The sequence below is a fragment of the Micropterus dolomieu genome, linkage group LG18 (genome assembly GCF_021292245.1).
Source record: "Micropterus dolomieu isolate WLL.071019.BEF.003 ecotype Adirondacks linkage group LG18, ASM2129224v1, whole genome shotgun sequence".
Classification (NCBI taxonomy): Eukaryota; Metazoa; Chordata; class Actinopteri; order Centrarchiformes; family Centrarchidae; genus Micropterus; species Micropterus dolomieu.
Window position 1 is genome coordinate 14,312,081 of NC_060167.1, and position 12,745 is coordinate 14,324,825.

A 12,745-nucleotide genomic window follows, 5' to 3' on the forward strand; every position below is an offset into this window, starting at 1 on the left:
TTCTGCTCTGCACTCATTAAATCAAACAGGTTTTTGGAGCCAAGCTCGACACCAATGAACCAAAACCAGATATCTGAAATATTAAGAGCGCTGTAGAAAATAGCACACAATTAAAGCTGCTGGTGCTCTTTATATTGCAGGATTGTAATTACAGTATGTGCTCAAATAATATAACCCAAAGAAAGGCTGTGCTAATTTCACTATATGTATAATGAATAATATTTAGTTATATTATAAAAAGACAGTGATTTGTATCAAGACTTGAGTTTCTGACAGACTGTAGCAGAATATATCATTCTATATTAATAGACAAATGTTTAAGTCACACTTAATTTCTAACATGATGATTTATGATTTAACATATTATAAAGACAATTAAGAAAAGATGAACAATTTAGAAGCAATTTCTTTATTTCATACTTCATGTCAAGATATCTTTTCATATGAAGATATGCCTCATAACAAAAGAACGTGTTTAAAGAACGAAGAAAATTGTGGCTCACAAAATAAAGGCATCCTCTCATAATATTCTTTACAAAGTCATCTTACAACGAACAAAAACAAGAACAACATCTCAGTTGCAACAGCAGAGTACGATAAATCAAAGTTCCTCACTAAACTTTTGACTTGAACCTAACTGTGACAGAAGAGAAAAAATAAAAAGGACAGAATGATCTGTACATACAAATACGCTTTAGCTCCTGAGATTCTCTGTGGGACAGAGTCGTTGCTCCAAACCCACTCCACGGCAATGCAAGCACCAGGGAGAATTTTCTCCCTTCAAAGTGAAATGGATTTCATTTGTCATCCCTTATCGCTCCTTTTGTTGAAATCACTACTTTAAAAAAATCTGTATTATAACCCACTCCTGTGACCTGATGCAATTATTGCAATGGTGGAAGCTTTGGAGCAACATCTGACCCTGCCATACACAACTGGTGATGTGAACAAGTGCCAAAGAATTAAACTGCAACCAGAAGAAAGTCTTAACTACATCTCCCTGCACTTACTTGAGCCAATCACCATCACCTTTATATTTTTTTCTTTGAAGATGCCATTTGATCAGAAATGGAAAAACAGTGACCAGATTACCTTGTTAAGCTCATTATAATAATGTAGGGTATGTATAATCATCTCTTGTTCACAAGAGACAGTTAACAGGCAATGACAACAACTCTCTTTAGCGACTGAAAACTTTGGTGATGCAGAAACGGCTTGAGATACCTGAACACTTCACTTTAATATTGCTTTGACAAAAGTAAATCATATGCTGTACAATATCCACTGACGGCACCACCATTTGACACACACATTCATACATATGAAAACCTTACAAGAAGTTGGCAAGCAAATATGTATTTTTACAGGAGAGCTGCACAGACGACTATGTGGTCTGCTGTCAGACTTTTCCTACAGGACGAAGACAGACGGCTTTATGGCTGGTACTATTACACTGTTTACATTTTCCACCACCACCACCACCTCCACCTCTCTATCTTACATTTATACACAACAAAGTAAGAATATTGGGTCGAGGGGGAGGTGTCTTTATACCTCCCTTTTTTAATCTCCACTGTGTTTTCACATATGCCTTCCTTTCATTACTTCCTCCCCGCAGCCAGAGATAAATTCAGATCAATCGTCAGTTGTTTTTTTTTCTGAGCCTCGCAGATCCAAGATTTGGGGTTTTGGGCGAAGACAAACACGTTTCCATCTGTTAGGGAGATCTGTTCATCCAATAGATGCATTGGAGACGAGTCCTTCTGTTCTATGCCAAAGTCCCAGTTGACATATCATTCATAACAGTCATCCATTATCTGTCTTTTTTTTATCTGGCAAAGAGTATGATGAAAAAATCTGTTAACTTAACACACAAATAGTTCCTTCTTGCTGCTGATTCAGTTCTTCCCCATTAAGAGGACAGGTGAATTGGCCTCCACTGATGTCCTTCACCCCCTAGTGTCCGTTGGTCTCAGGCGCCAAGGCGGGGGTGGAAGGAGTGGAGGAGCGTGAAGCTACCGAAGCCTTCTCTCCACCAGGACTGGAGACTGAGGGCACACTGTCGGGGGCCTTGACCCCGGCAAGACCGAGAGGAGACACCCCGGCTGCTGCCGCCGCCGAGGCCACAGTGGCGACCCTGTTTGCAGTGATGGCAGAAACTGGTTTTGGTTGAGCTTGAAGTCCTGGGCTGCAGATGAGGTGATGCCTCTCCCAGTCTTTATGCTGGCAGAAGGAGCCGCAGTAGCGAGCGGCGTTGCAGCCGCTGCACGTCTCGCTAGCTTTACGGCCACAATTCCAGCAACACTGAGGAAGAAAAGAGCGACAACTGTAAGTTTTCACAGGAATGTAAGGTTAAGGAATGAAGAGTCTAATGTGCATATTTGTGCCTTTATTTGCTTAAGACTGTTCCAACATAAAAGCGGAAACAAGCTTTAGTTAATATGGTGAACTTGTTAGCAAGCAGTTGCCTGTTAACATATCCAGCAGATATTTAGCAATGTTGTAATTTTTAGTCAGTCGTATTCCTGGTCACCGGCCAAATTTAGCTTCAGTTTATCCTCTTTTGTGCGCTTTCTTTGCTCTCCACCAACCCATAAGGGAAATATTTAGCTTTATTAGCTGCTAAATTCTCCAATATGTCCTTGTCAGTGTAGTTTCAGAGTTTTTCCATGAAAAAAAAAAAAAAGTCTACGTTTACTGCACTGATGCTGTAAAAACTATAGAGCGAAGTCCAGGCGTATGTGTGGGTTCATTACCATGAGCAACCCCTGCCACTTTGATGTCCTCACTTGATCCAGTTTTCATATCAATAATTGATTATGGGAGCTTTAAATGTACTGCGCATTTAATTATAAGCTGAATGTAAAAATCTTAAAAAAGGTATGACGACATGAAGCGCTTGTATGCAGAATTGCAATTTTTAAAATGCAGGACTTCCTCGATATCTCTGCTCACCTCGCTGGAATCCTCCTGCTCGTTGATGACCAAGATGGCGTCCTCTTGAGCCTTCCTCTTTGCCTCAGTCAGAGTCTTTTCCATCTTAGCCCTCTCTGCAGCAATCATCTCAAAAGCCTTCTGTTCAGCCTCTGCTACTGCTTTCTGGACCTCATCCATGGCCTGACGCTTCACCTCATTCACCGCCTCTTCTATGTACAGGGGAGACAGGTGTTTTAAGTTTAGCTTGTTTAAACTCTGTAGATCAGCAGCACACAATTGCAGGTTATGTGTGTTCTACCTCCAAACATTCATATGTCATCATTTTTCTCCTGTAATCTTGATTAATGCTTCAGTAAAATGCATTGTGATCACCTTTTTGTCTAACTAAATATATGCACATTCTTTTCCATAACACATCAACACTTTAAATTTCAAAATTGATGGTGGTTCTTACCAGCTTTTCTCCAGATCTCATCTGTAACGTATGCTGAGCCTGGCCGTGGAGCAAAGTCACGCTGGGAGTCTGCGGGAAAGCAGAGACAGAAGGGATTAGCACCTGCCAAGGCTTATAAAGATATTAAGATGATTAATTGTTAAAATAATGGTTGACTGACAGCTCAATCAAGGTAACCGGTGCTTACAAAGAAAGGCCACTGGGCAGGCAGAGATATTATCTTATATATTGTCGCCTAGTCTTTTCTTTTGTACTTAATGCAAACAAGTCAGCATATCTAGGCCACACAACCAACGTAATTGTTGTTTAGCAGAGTCTTGGACAGATCTGAGATCTGACAGCTTTAGAAAGGAATGTGTTTGGCTTGGAGGGTATTGCAGACAAACAAGCTGTGTCAACATTCTGTCTGTTCCCGCAAATCTCTCTCTACTCGTGCATGTCAATTCATTTCTGTCTTTCTACCGGGCTCTGCCTCTCCAACACTGCTGCCAGACTCATCTCTTCTTTCCCCATCTCTTATATCCACCGTCTCACCACCGCTTTCTCCCTTTTCCTTCCTTTCCATCCTCTCTCCTCAACAAGCCTGCGTGCACCCTCTCCGGTGCCTTTCCACCCCCCCTACAGTCTTCCTCAGCCCGAGCCCAGGCAGGCAGGCAGGCAGGCAGGCAGGCAGGCAGGCAGGCAGGCTTCCCGGCTGGGGGCCCAGATGGTGCTCTGGCAAGTCAGCCAGCTCTGGGTCTCTGAGCCTGCAGGACGGCAGGACGGCCCTTCTGTGGCCGATATGGCAGAGGCCAGTCCTGGCACCTGTCTGTGACTATGGACCAGCAGGGGGAAGGCAAGGCTGGCACTCAGAGAGAACCGCGGCAGTACACAGCAGACTGGGGGACTTAACTGTGGAGAGACTCACTAATACACTGACATGTGACTTAGATGCAGTTCTATCAATGGCCACTAGACGGGGTGAAATAGAAGAATGCTGTCCTGGTTGATGCACAGACCTTTTAGAAAAGTACACCTCAGGATGTTCAAATGATTATATCTTATTATTAAGAATACACTCTGCATTTAGACTCAGCTTTTGTAAAGACTTGAAACTTCTTGTATATCTTATCTCTGTATCCTTGAATGAATCCCAATTGTTACACTTTCTTGCCAGGACAATGTTTTTTTGAGATCTGATGCTCTTCTATGATGCTTATTTCAGTTCAACTGAGTATGAGTTGAATGAAAAGTCATTGGTGCTCAACGCAGTGTCCAGCATCTAAAACTCTAATCATGGAGCACACAAACCAAATTCTATTCTCTCTCATGCTTTTGTGTGGCAGACATTTAGGGATGGATCTCTCAGAACTTGAGCAAATAACACTATCCGCATAGGTAGACAGTACCATCAGGGTCAATGCATTTTTTTGTGAATTTGGTTGAACTGACACTTTAAGTGTAACAACTAACCGATTTTAATTAGTTTGGCTTCGTCCCAGGGTTCATGAAGCAATCTTCCCTCGTGGAAAACAATAGGCGATAATCACAGAAATGACAACAAAATTATTGGTCTCTGCGGCATACCAACATAACTGAATTGAAACCAGCGGTACCCACCCGAGTCTGCAGAGTGGGGGCTATGTGTCTTGGAGAAGGGAGCGGAGCCCGAGCCTCCTTTGCGCGGGTCCTCCTGTTCACTCGAACGCCGTCTCCAGTAGTTGAGCTCCTCGCGATCGGACTCCTGGCATCGTCTGAGCACACTCACTGACCTCCGTGTCTTTTCCACCATGTCCACAATGCAGTTCAACACCTAGAAGATGAAGAGAAAACCAAATTGTATTGAGTGAGTTTGCTTTAATTATTTCTGACAGAAGTATAACTAGATCTTTTCACTACTCATTAAATGTAATATAATTTTAGCCAACTATGGTGGGTGGGTATTGCTTCTCAATGAAACTTTGACTTTGAATTCTTGAATTCTTGATCTGTTGAAGTGTCTAAAAATCTTCATAGCAAAGAACCAAGAACCAATTATAACATCGCTTATATGAAAATCATCCCAATTAGTAGCAAAACGTGAATGCCTCCTTTCAATGCCTAACGTCCAAATATGCTTTCATGCTGTGAAAAGTTAACACTTTTTAGTATAGGACCCCGGTAAAACAAATTAGATTTTACATTCTTACTATATCTCAAGCCATTAGCAGTAGTAGTGCCTGTCTACAGACTTACATGGTCCAGATGCCTCCATTCATCAGCCCACTCTCGGTCTGTCAGTCTGTGGTCCACTGGCTCCTCGCGGTAACCCCCGTTAGTGCCTGATTAAAACACACACAGGACAGACCACAGGCCAATGTCATTAACATTCTTCATGTAAGAAAAGCCACAAATGACAGTAAGCGAGTGAAAGGTGTGTGTATGTCTGCATCTATGGCAAATCTGCACTTTGTTAAGACGACAAAAAAACTAATTTACTTTCAATTTTGAGATACAGTAGATACGGTTAGCTTTAATACTTCACCACAAGATATCCTGTGATGATTATAAATTCGGAACACATATTTAGCAGAAGAGACAGCACTTTCTTACATCCATATTTAAGAGCGAGAGCAATGAAGTGGGGAGGGAAAAAAAAACAAACAAACAAAAAAGATGACAGGGATTATGAGCAAAAAAAAAAAAAAAAAAATATATATATATATATATATAGGGTGAAAGAGAAAAGGAGAAGCCTGTGATGCAAAACAGACTTCCAGCACCCAGAGCCTGCACACATCTGGAAGTCAGCTGTCAACCACACACACAAACTCACACACACACACCCACCCCAAACGTCTCCCTTAGCACCTCCCTCCTGGAGCTCACAGCATTCCAGTTGGGAGACACTCAGGCTGAGTGGAGTGGCTCCACTTCTAAATACAACCAGCCGGTCTGACACTCACTGCGGACCATTACAACCATACACACACACACACACTTACTGAACTATCTGATTCCAATTCAGTTATTACACAACACTATGACTTAAGTAATAGCTTATTGTACATTTAACAGTAATAATAGTTTGCACACACAAGCTTGTCCTCATGCAAAAGCCCAAAATGTCCTGATAAGTCACACACCGACACACTCTGACTACAAAGAGTCAGCTAACCACAAACTCTTAAAATTGAGTAACAAACAGCCAACAAGAGGCCACATGCACACTAGGCCTGCTGAACAGAATAATGATTCCCTCACACACACACACACACACACACACACTCACTAGCTTTCCCTCGACCTATTCTCTACTCCTGGTTCTCATCAATGTTCATCAGTTCAAAGCCACAAGTGTGTGGACTGGTGGGTGTGTGTGTGTGTGTGTGTGTGTGTGTGTGTGTGTGTACGCCTATAAGTTAAGTGGCGGCAGGCGGGCGGGAGGCTGTCAGACAAGGGACTAAAGCCTTGTAAACACAGCACCTCTAACATGAACATATCAAGGTGTGTTTCTTTGCATGTCTGTGTGTGCCTGTGTCTGTGAGCTACTGCTGTTTCCACTGTGTGCTGACAAGCCCCAAATGGAGGGTAGATATACACCAGAGTCGATACAACCCTCCCTGCCTGGACAGTATGGCTCTGTTTATACACATGTGGACTCCAGAGATATACGGAGACGGCTACACAAACACACAGACCACCCGTTATCGCTCATAGAATGTGTGTGTGTGTCGGTTTTCATGCAAATGTGTTCATTTCTAAATGAATCAGCCACTTGCATTCACAATGTTGTGAGGAATCACACTGAGGTCAACGTTTTTGGTGTTTAAGTGGTTTGCAGGAATGTTATTTCTCATATAATTCAGGTTTACATGACACTGGGTTAATGTCCACAATGATGTATGATAGCCTACAACCATCATTTATTACGGCCAAATAATGTTTTTTTAAGGAACTGAACATTTCCACACAACTAGCAGCCATGACTGAGATAGAACTTTACACCATGTCAGCAGTCATTAATTTTAAATCTTTAGGGGAAAAATGTGCTTTAGTAAACCTTGCCAAAAAAAATTGACTTAACAAGCATAATTTTGCTTCTGCATCACATACCAGGGAGTCTGGGCCTGTCTTTGAGCTCACGGATCTCCAACATGCGTTGGCTGTGCTCTCGGTGTAGGATGTGTGGTGCTGCAATGTCATCCAGGGCATAGTGTTGCAGGGGTGGAGGGGTCGGGTGAAGCTGCGTGTTGAGGGGCAGCGGGTGGGCAGGGCTGTGTCGGGGAGCGGGGCTGATGGTGCAAATTCGTTTTGCGGTGGGCTCCATGGCTACGGGCGGACGTTCATGGAAGCCGTTCTCTTTACCTCTGAAGAAGACAGGGCGGTGGGCGGTTAAAAAATTAGCAAGAGGAGGAATGCTACATATGTATGCTTCTACTAACTATATACACTGTGAGTTATACTTTAATCTAACCTGCTGGGGCTGTGTCTCTTGGTTGCAGTATCAGGAGGCTCCATCAGCAGCTCAGAGGAGTCTGGAGAGGAGGCCATGGTGGTGCTTAGCAGGAGATGCTCATGCTGGGACAGGTACTGGGCTGGGGTCTGCTTGGCTGCCCGTGCACAGTGGAGTAGCTCCCTCTGCAGAAGGGGTAAATTTGCCTGTCAAGATAGAAAAACAATTGGTGAGGTTTTAGTCTAATTGGCAGAACTAATCTGATTCCCAGTCTTAACGACTAGGAAGAAGAAAATTAAGAAACATTCCTATTTTGGTAATAGTTGTATCATGGTCATCTGCCACTCAGATTTCAGTCACACAATAATACTTCACATAATCATTCAGAGGTAGATCAAGCCAGACAGAAAAAGGGAAGCACCACATAGCTTTTCTAGAAAACAGACCAGAACTTGTTGAACACTGTAACAAAGCTAAGAGACACAATGTAGATCTGCCTCCTGGGGAAGCCTGGCTGAAAAAAGGGGGTTTTAGGAGTCGGGGGGGGGGGGTTGACTCCTCGAGGTCCGACTCAATTTGGGTGTGGGCTTTCTAACTTTCTGCTGAAGTGCTTGGTTAATAATATCTCATAGGCCATACCATGCACAGTACGCTGTGTCCTATGAGAGAGAGATATAGAGATTATATATATATATATATAAAAATAAAAAAAAAACTGTCTCCATCCTATCTTTCCATCTCGCTTTTGTTCCCTGCATTGCCCTAATTAGGAACAGACTCTGGTGTGTTTGCAATTACACCACTTCCTCACTCCCTTTTCTCGAGCAACCAACTAAATAACCATACTGTTCTCATTTTGTGACTCCAACCTATCCTCCTAGCACGAAACACTTCTTCCATCACCATCATCTAGCAGATTCTATAAACCTAGACCCCTTTCTCCTCTAATTTGACCTTCTCTGCTGATCTGTCCTGACTAGCTCATACTTACAGTATCTCTTCACAATGATGTCGATATTCCACTTCACGGTTTACTTTCTATAACACCCAAGTGCTCTCTTTTGCCCATCTCCCATCCTCCCCTGCCTCCCTTCTTTCCCTGGGGCCCCAGCTAGCAAACACATGTGCTGTGTGTCAGTTGAGCAGAGGGCTCTCTGGGGTTCATCGGGACGGATGCTAGATTGGCGGCGCCTTGGCAGCTGAATGCTCTTTTAACGGGACAGCAGCTCCATATGGCGCACTGAATCCCATAAAAAGGCAAGGGAACACTTTATAGGCATGTTTCACACTTCCGAGTTCCCACTTTTCCCTCTCTCCTCCTCACCCACCGCTCTCTTTTCCACTTCCTCACCCCATGACTTTGTACCATCTGTCAATTTATCCCCCACTCTCTCTCTCTCTTTCTTAAGATAGACTTCTCTCAAGGATCAAGTTGTGGGGGACCCACCCCCTCATAACAAATAAGTAGTAGGAGGGGGAACAGAGGTTTCTTGTCTCCGCACTTTCAGACAGACAGATGGAGGGGCTCCAAAAGGTGAGTAAGAGGTAAGCGTGGAGAAGGGGGGGGGGGGGTGATTTTGACCGCTTGAAGTCACAGCGGTACAACTGACTTATGATTTATGAGCTGCTTTACTGAGGGGAGCTCCTAAAAAGTATACGCTTGCAGACTCTCCTGGTTACAAAGAGGCTCAAGAGACTGTTTAACACACACTTATCTGTTGCTTGTCAAGTCAACACGCAAATCTTGATAGCTACATTGAACAGCAGAGAAGCAGTTTATTCAAGTAGAAAACCTACACAGATGCCCATTTATAGACAAGTGCATTGTGTCCTGGAAACACAGTAATAAAGTGTAATGAATCTATTAATTTTCCATCATGACTCACAAGCAGTAATGTGATTGCCCATAGATTATTCAGATCATTCCATAAGTGGGTTGATGACCTCTTTATCACTTTCATTCTATTCTGTGATTAATAAAGCAGCATGGTTGACAACCACAGCAGTGTGACAACACAGAGTGTGATGCTTTTAGCAGGGCTACATGATTCTGACAGGTTTCGGGCTGATGATAGGGTTTTGGGTTTAAAACTTAACTGGGAGGGGAGAAGAAAAACATTGCAGCAAAGAAAAATAAAGTAATCCAATGGAATAATGCAAAGCACATATAGGAAGATGGAGGTTGAAGATGTGTTTACCTTGAGAAATGGGATAACAAAGGGCCTTAAGGGGAAGTTGGTGGCCTCCTGAAGCCGTGAATGGAACTCCTCAATAGTAACTGTCGAATTCTAGGAGTAAAGGTGAAGTTCAAGATACAATTATCAGTGCTAAATGCCAAATATGGGTAAAAACCCAATCTAAGAGAAATGGTATATATTCTACAATTATCTTTAACGTGGTAACGATGAACTTACCACGAGGGCCAGAACCAAGCTTCGGACGCTGTCTCCAATCTCAGGAGAGATGTCATTGCCAAACTGCTGCAGCGTGGTCAGGAAACGTTTCAGCTTGCTCAGCTGGCGAGCCCCACAGGTGGCCGGCAGCTGCTGGTTAGCCAGCGATGAGGAAGAGGAAGAGGATGGTCCGTTGCTGTAACGCTGCGGTGGAGATGGCACGGCATTCAGGGTTGGCGGGGAATGATGATTCCCATTGGTCACTGGGGGTGTAAAGGTGAGAAGAAGAGGGGAGAAATTAAGATGATCCCTTTCTTAGAGTATGTCAAACGCAATCTATAAGTTTAGCTTAGAAGAGTAACATGAGATGCTTGCTGGGTCTACAATCATCTAAACTCTGGACAAGAAAGAATTCCAGACTGATCCTTACATGCTGTGGTGGAAAAGGAGGCCAGGCGAGGGCCACTGGGGTTGACAGAAGGCAGGGGTGGCATTGTGGAGCTGGCGCTGCTGCTGGGGGCTGATCTGGAATGAGTCTTAGCATCCACAGGAGAACCGGGCATGGCAGGGCTCTTCTTCTCTCTACTGTCTAGAGAGAGAGTGAGAGAGACAGAAAACTCAAGTCAGTTCAATAGTTGCAAAAACTTCAGGTCTATAGTCACAAAAGAAAACAAAAATGCCCAGCCCCCACCCTCATCAAAGAGCCAGATGTCTAAAGTTTAGCCCTTCACTCCCGACCATTCAGATCAATAACAGAAGAAATGCTGAAGAAACCTATTGTGTGGGAAAAGAAGAGAAGAATGCCCCCTCATTGAGCTCCCCAGCAAATAGGGAGGGGGTAAAAAAAATGAGACAGAGAGAAAAGGACGAGGCTATTTCACGCTTTACTAACAAGATCGGCAAAGCTTTTGAATGTTAAACGCAACTTCTCAATATGCTACTGCTGCTGAATGAGACCACCAGATAAGGGGTATGGAGAAAGTGAAATAGGGGTGTGGTGGTGGGGAGTTGGGGGATCAGAAGCTGTCTTTGTCTCCTGGAGATCCATGAAGGCCGGGTCCCGTCTCCATTTAAAGTGGATCAGACTTTTCTAACTGCTTCAAGAATGGACGATTAATAGACGAGCATGGTCTCACAGGTCATGGGTCAGCAGAGAGCAGCTTTTTAAATGTGGATTCATGGTTTTAGGGCTTTGGCTTCAATGGCACCCTTTATATCTTTTTCACAGCTATGAACTCTGCATGGCCTTGTGCCACAGGATCCCAGTTTATAAAAAAAGTTGGAAGATTTAAGCCGTTAGTAGGTAACTGAAAGAGAATTGAAAAGGGGGGGAATAAAACCTATTGAATGAATAAAAAGCATTTTAGATTTTGTGAGTGCAAAAATATGTAAAAACATCCAGAAATCAATGCATTAAAAATTCAGAGAAAATTTTATTTACAAAAGTATAAGTGAATACACACATGAAAGAAATTTAGTTGAACTTTCACTCTGACAAATCTTTCAGCCCTGTTTGCCTTTCCTAGAGTCGATCTATCTGCACACTTTCCCATGCAACACATCTGTCATGTCTGCAACTCATTATAAAGCTTTGACTATTCTTCCTTCTGTTTTGCAGTCCACTTTACCCTCTCGCTTTCTCTGCCCCTTTCCCTCTCCTCCTTTCTCAGCCCTGCGGCCTGCCTGCCATCACTCCACCTGTTCGCCAACGTAGGGGGCAGGAAGGAGGGATCTATGCAGACATTTGGACCGTCATACCCACCACACACGCGGTATGCCAGTGCACCGCAGGAAGCAGCCTGCAGGACGCACACACACGCACACACCGTCCAAAGCTCTGCACACTCCATCCGTATGGCCAGGAAATTAGACTGACATCTCAATAACAGAATCAACGGGGCATATGGCCTCTGTGTCAATACTGTTACCATGTAAACAACTTTATATACACACAAGAGCTAGAATTTGGGCATTCAGCGCTTGCTGTACAGTAGTGTTGCATGGAAATGTGTTCACAAGTACTTTGTTGACATGCTCACACATCATCAACAGTTCTCCACTGGCAGTGAGCAGTAGTTTTGAGTCCAAAATGACTATCATCTTTGTAAAGCTTCTTGGAGGCCTATTGTGTTTGACTGATAAGTCTCAATAAGGCCAGAGAATTTAATTTGCACAACAGATACAAACATACTGTACATATGTCTTACTGTGCATCCCATGTCTGTATAGAACTGAGAAATGTAGGTGTGTTCATGCAATCTTAACATGTGGCATGGTCTGTTGTTAGCCATGCCAGAGGTAATGGCCAAAACAGGAGACATCAGGTGTGTGCGCATGTAGTGCTGACAGCCCATAGAGAATTGCATCTGCTTGTCAATTAGACAGCATACATAGGTGGATGACTTCATCTGGTTTGCGAGCACCTGAGTCCACCATATATAGTCACAGGGCTATCAGGGGAGGCAGCTGTCACAGCAGCCAGAAAACACACACACACACACACACACACACACACACACACACACAGTGTACAAAGTGGTCTAATGT

The 12,745-nt window shown here is 43.6% G+C and overlaps 1 protein-coding gene across 11 annotated transcripts in view; it reads right to left on the reverse strand.

Annotated features, from left to right (window-relative positions):
* Positions 1–388: 388 nt before the first annotated feature.
* Positions 389–12,745, reverse strand: part of cbfa2t2 (CBFA2/RUNX1 partner transcriptional co-repressor 2) — a 52,738-nt gene continuing 40,381 nt past the window's right edge. For all 11 annotated transcript variants that reach the window (XM_046075587.1, XM_046075585.1, XM_046075593.1 and 8 more), the window contains 10 exons: positions 10,629–10,787; positions 10,220–10,461; positions 10,004–10,093; positions 7,827–8,011; positions 7,466–7,719; positions 5,606–5,691; positions 4,991–5,183; positions 3,392–3,460; positions 2,956–3,146; positions 389–2,304 (listed from right to left, as the gene is read on the reverse strand). In XM_046075587.1, coding sequence (XP_045931543.1) covers positions 1,957–2,304; positions 2,956–3,146; positions 3,392–3,460; positions 4,991–5,183; positions 5,606–5,691; positions 7,466–7,719; positions 7,827–8,011; positions 10,004–10,093; positions 10,220–10,461; positions 10,629–10,787 — 1,817 coding nt within the window. In that variant the 3' untranslated portion in view covers positions 389–1,956. The remainder of the gene's footprint in view (positions 2,305–2,955; positions 3,147–3,391; positions 3,461–4,990; positions 5,184–5,605; positions 5,692–7,465; positions 7,720–7,826; positions 8,012–10,003; positions 10,094–10,219; positions 10,462–10,628; positions 10,788–12,745) is intronic.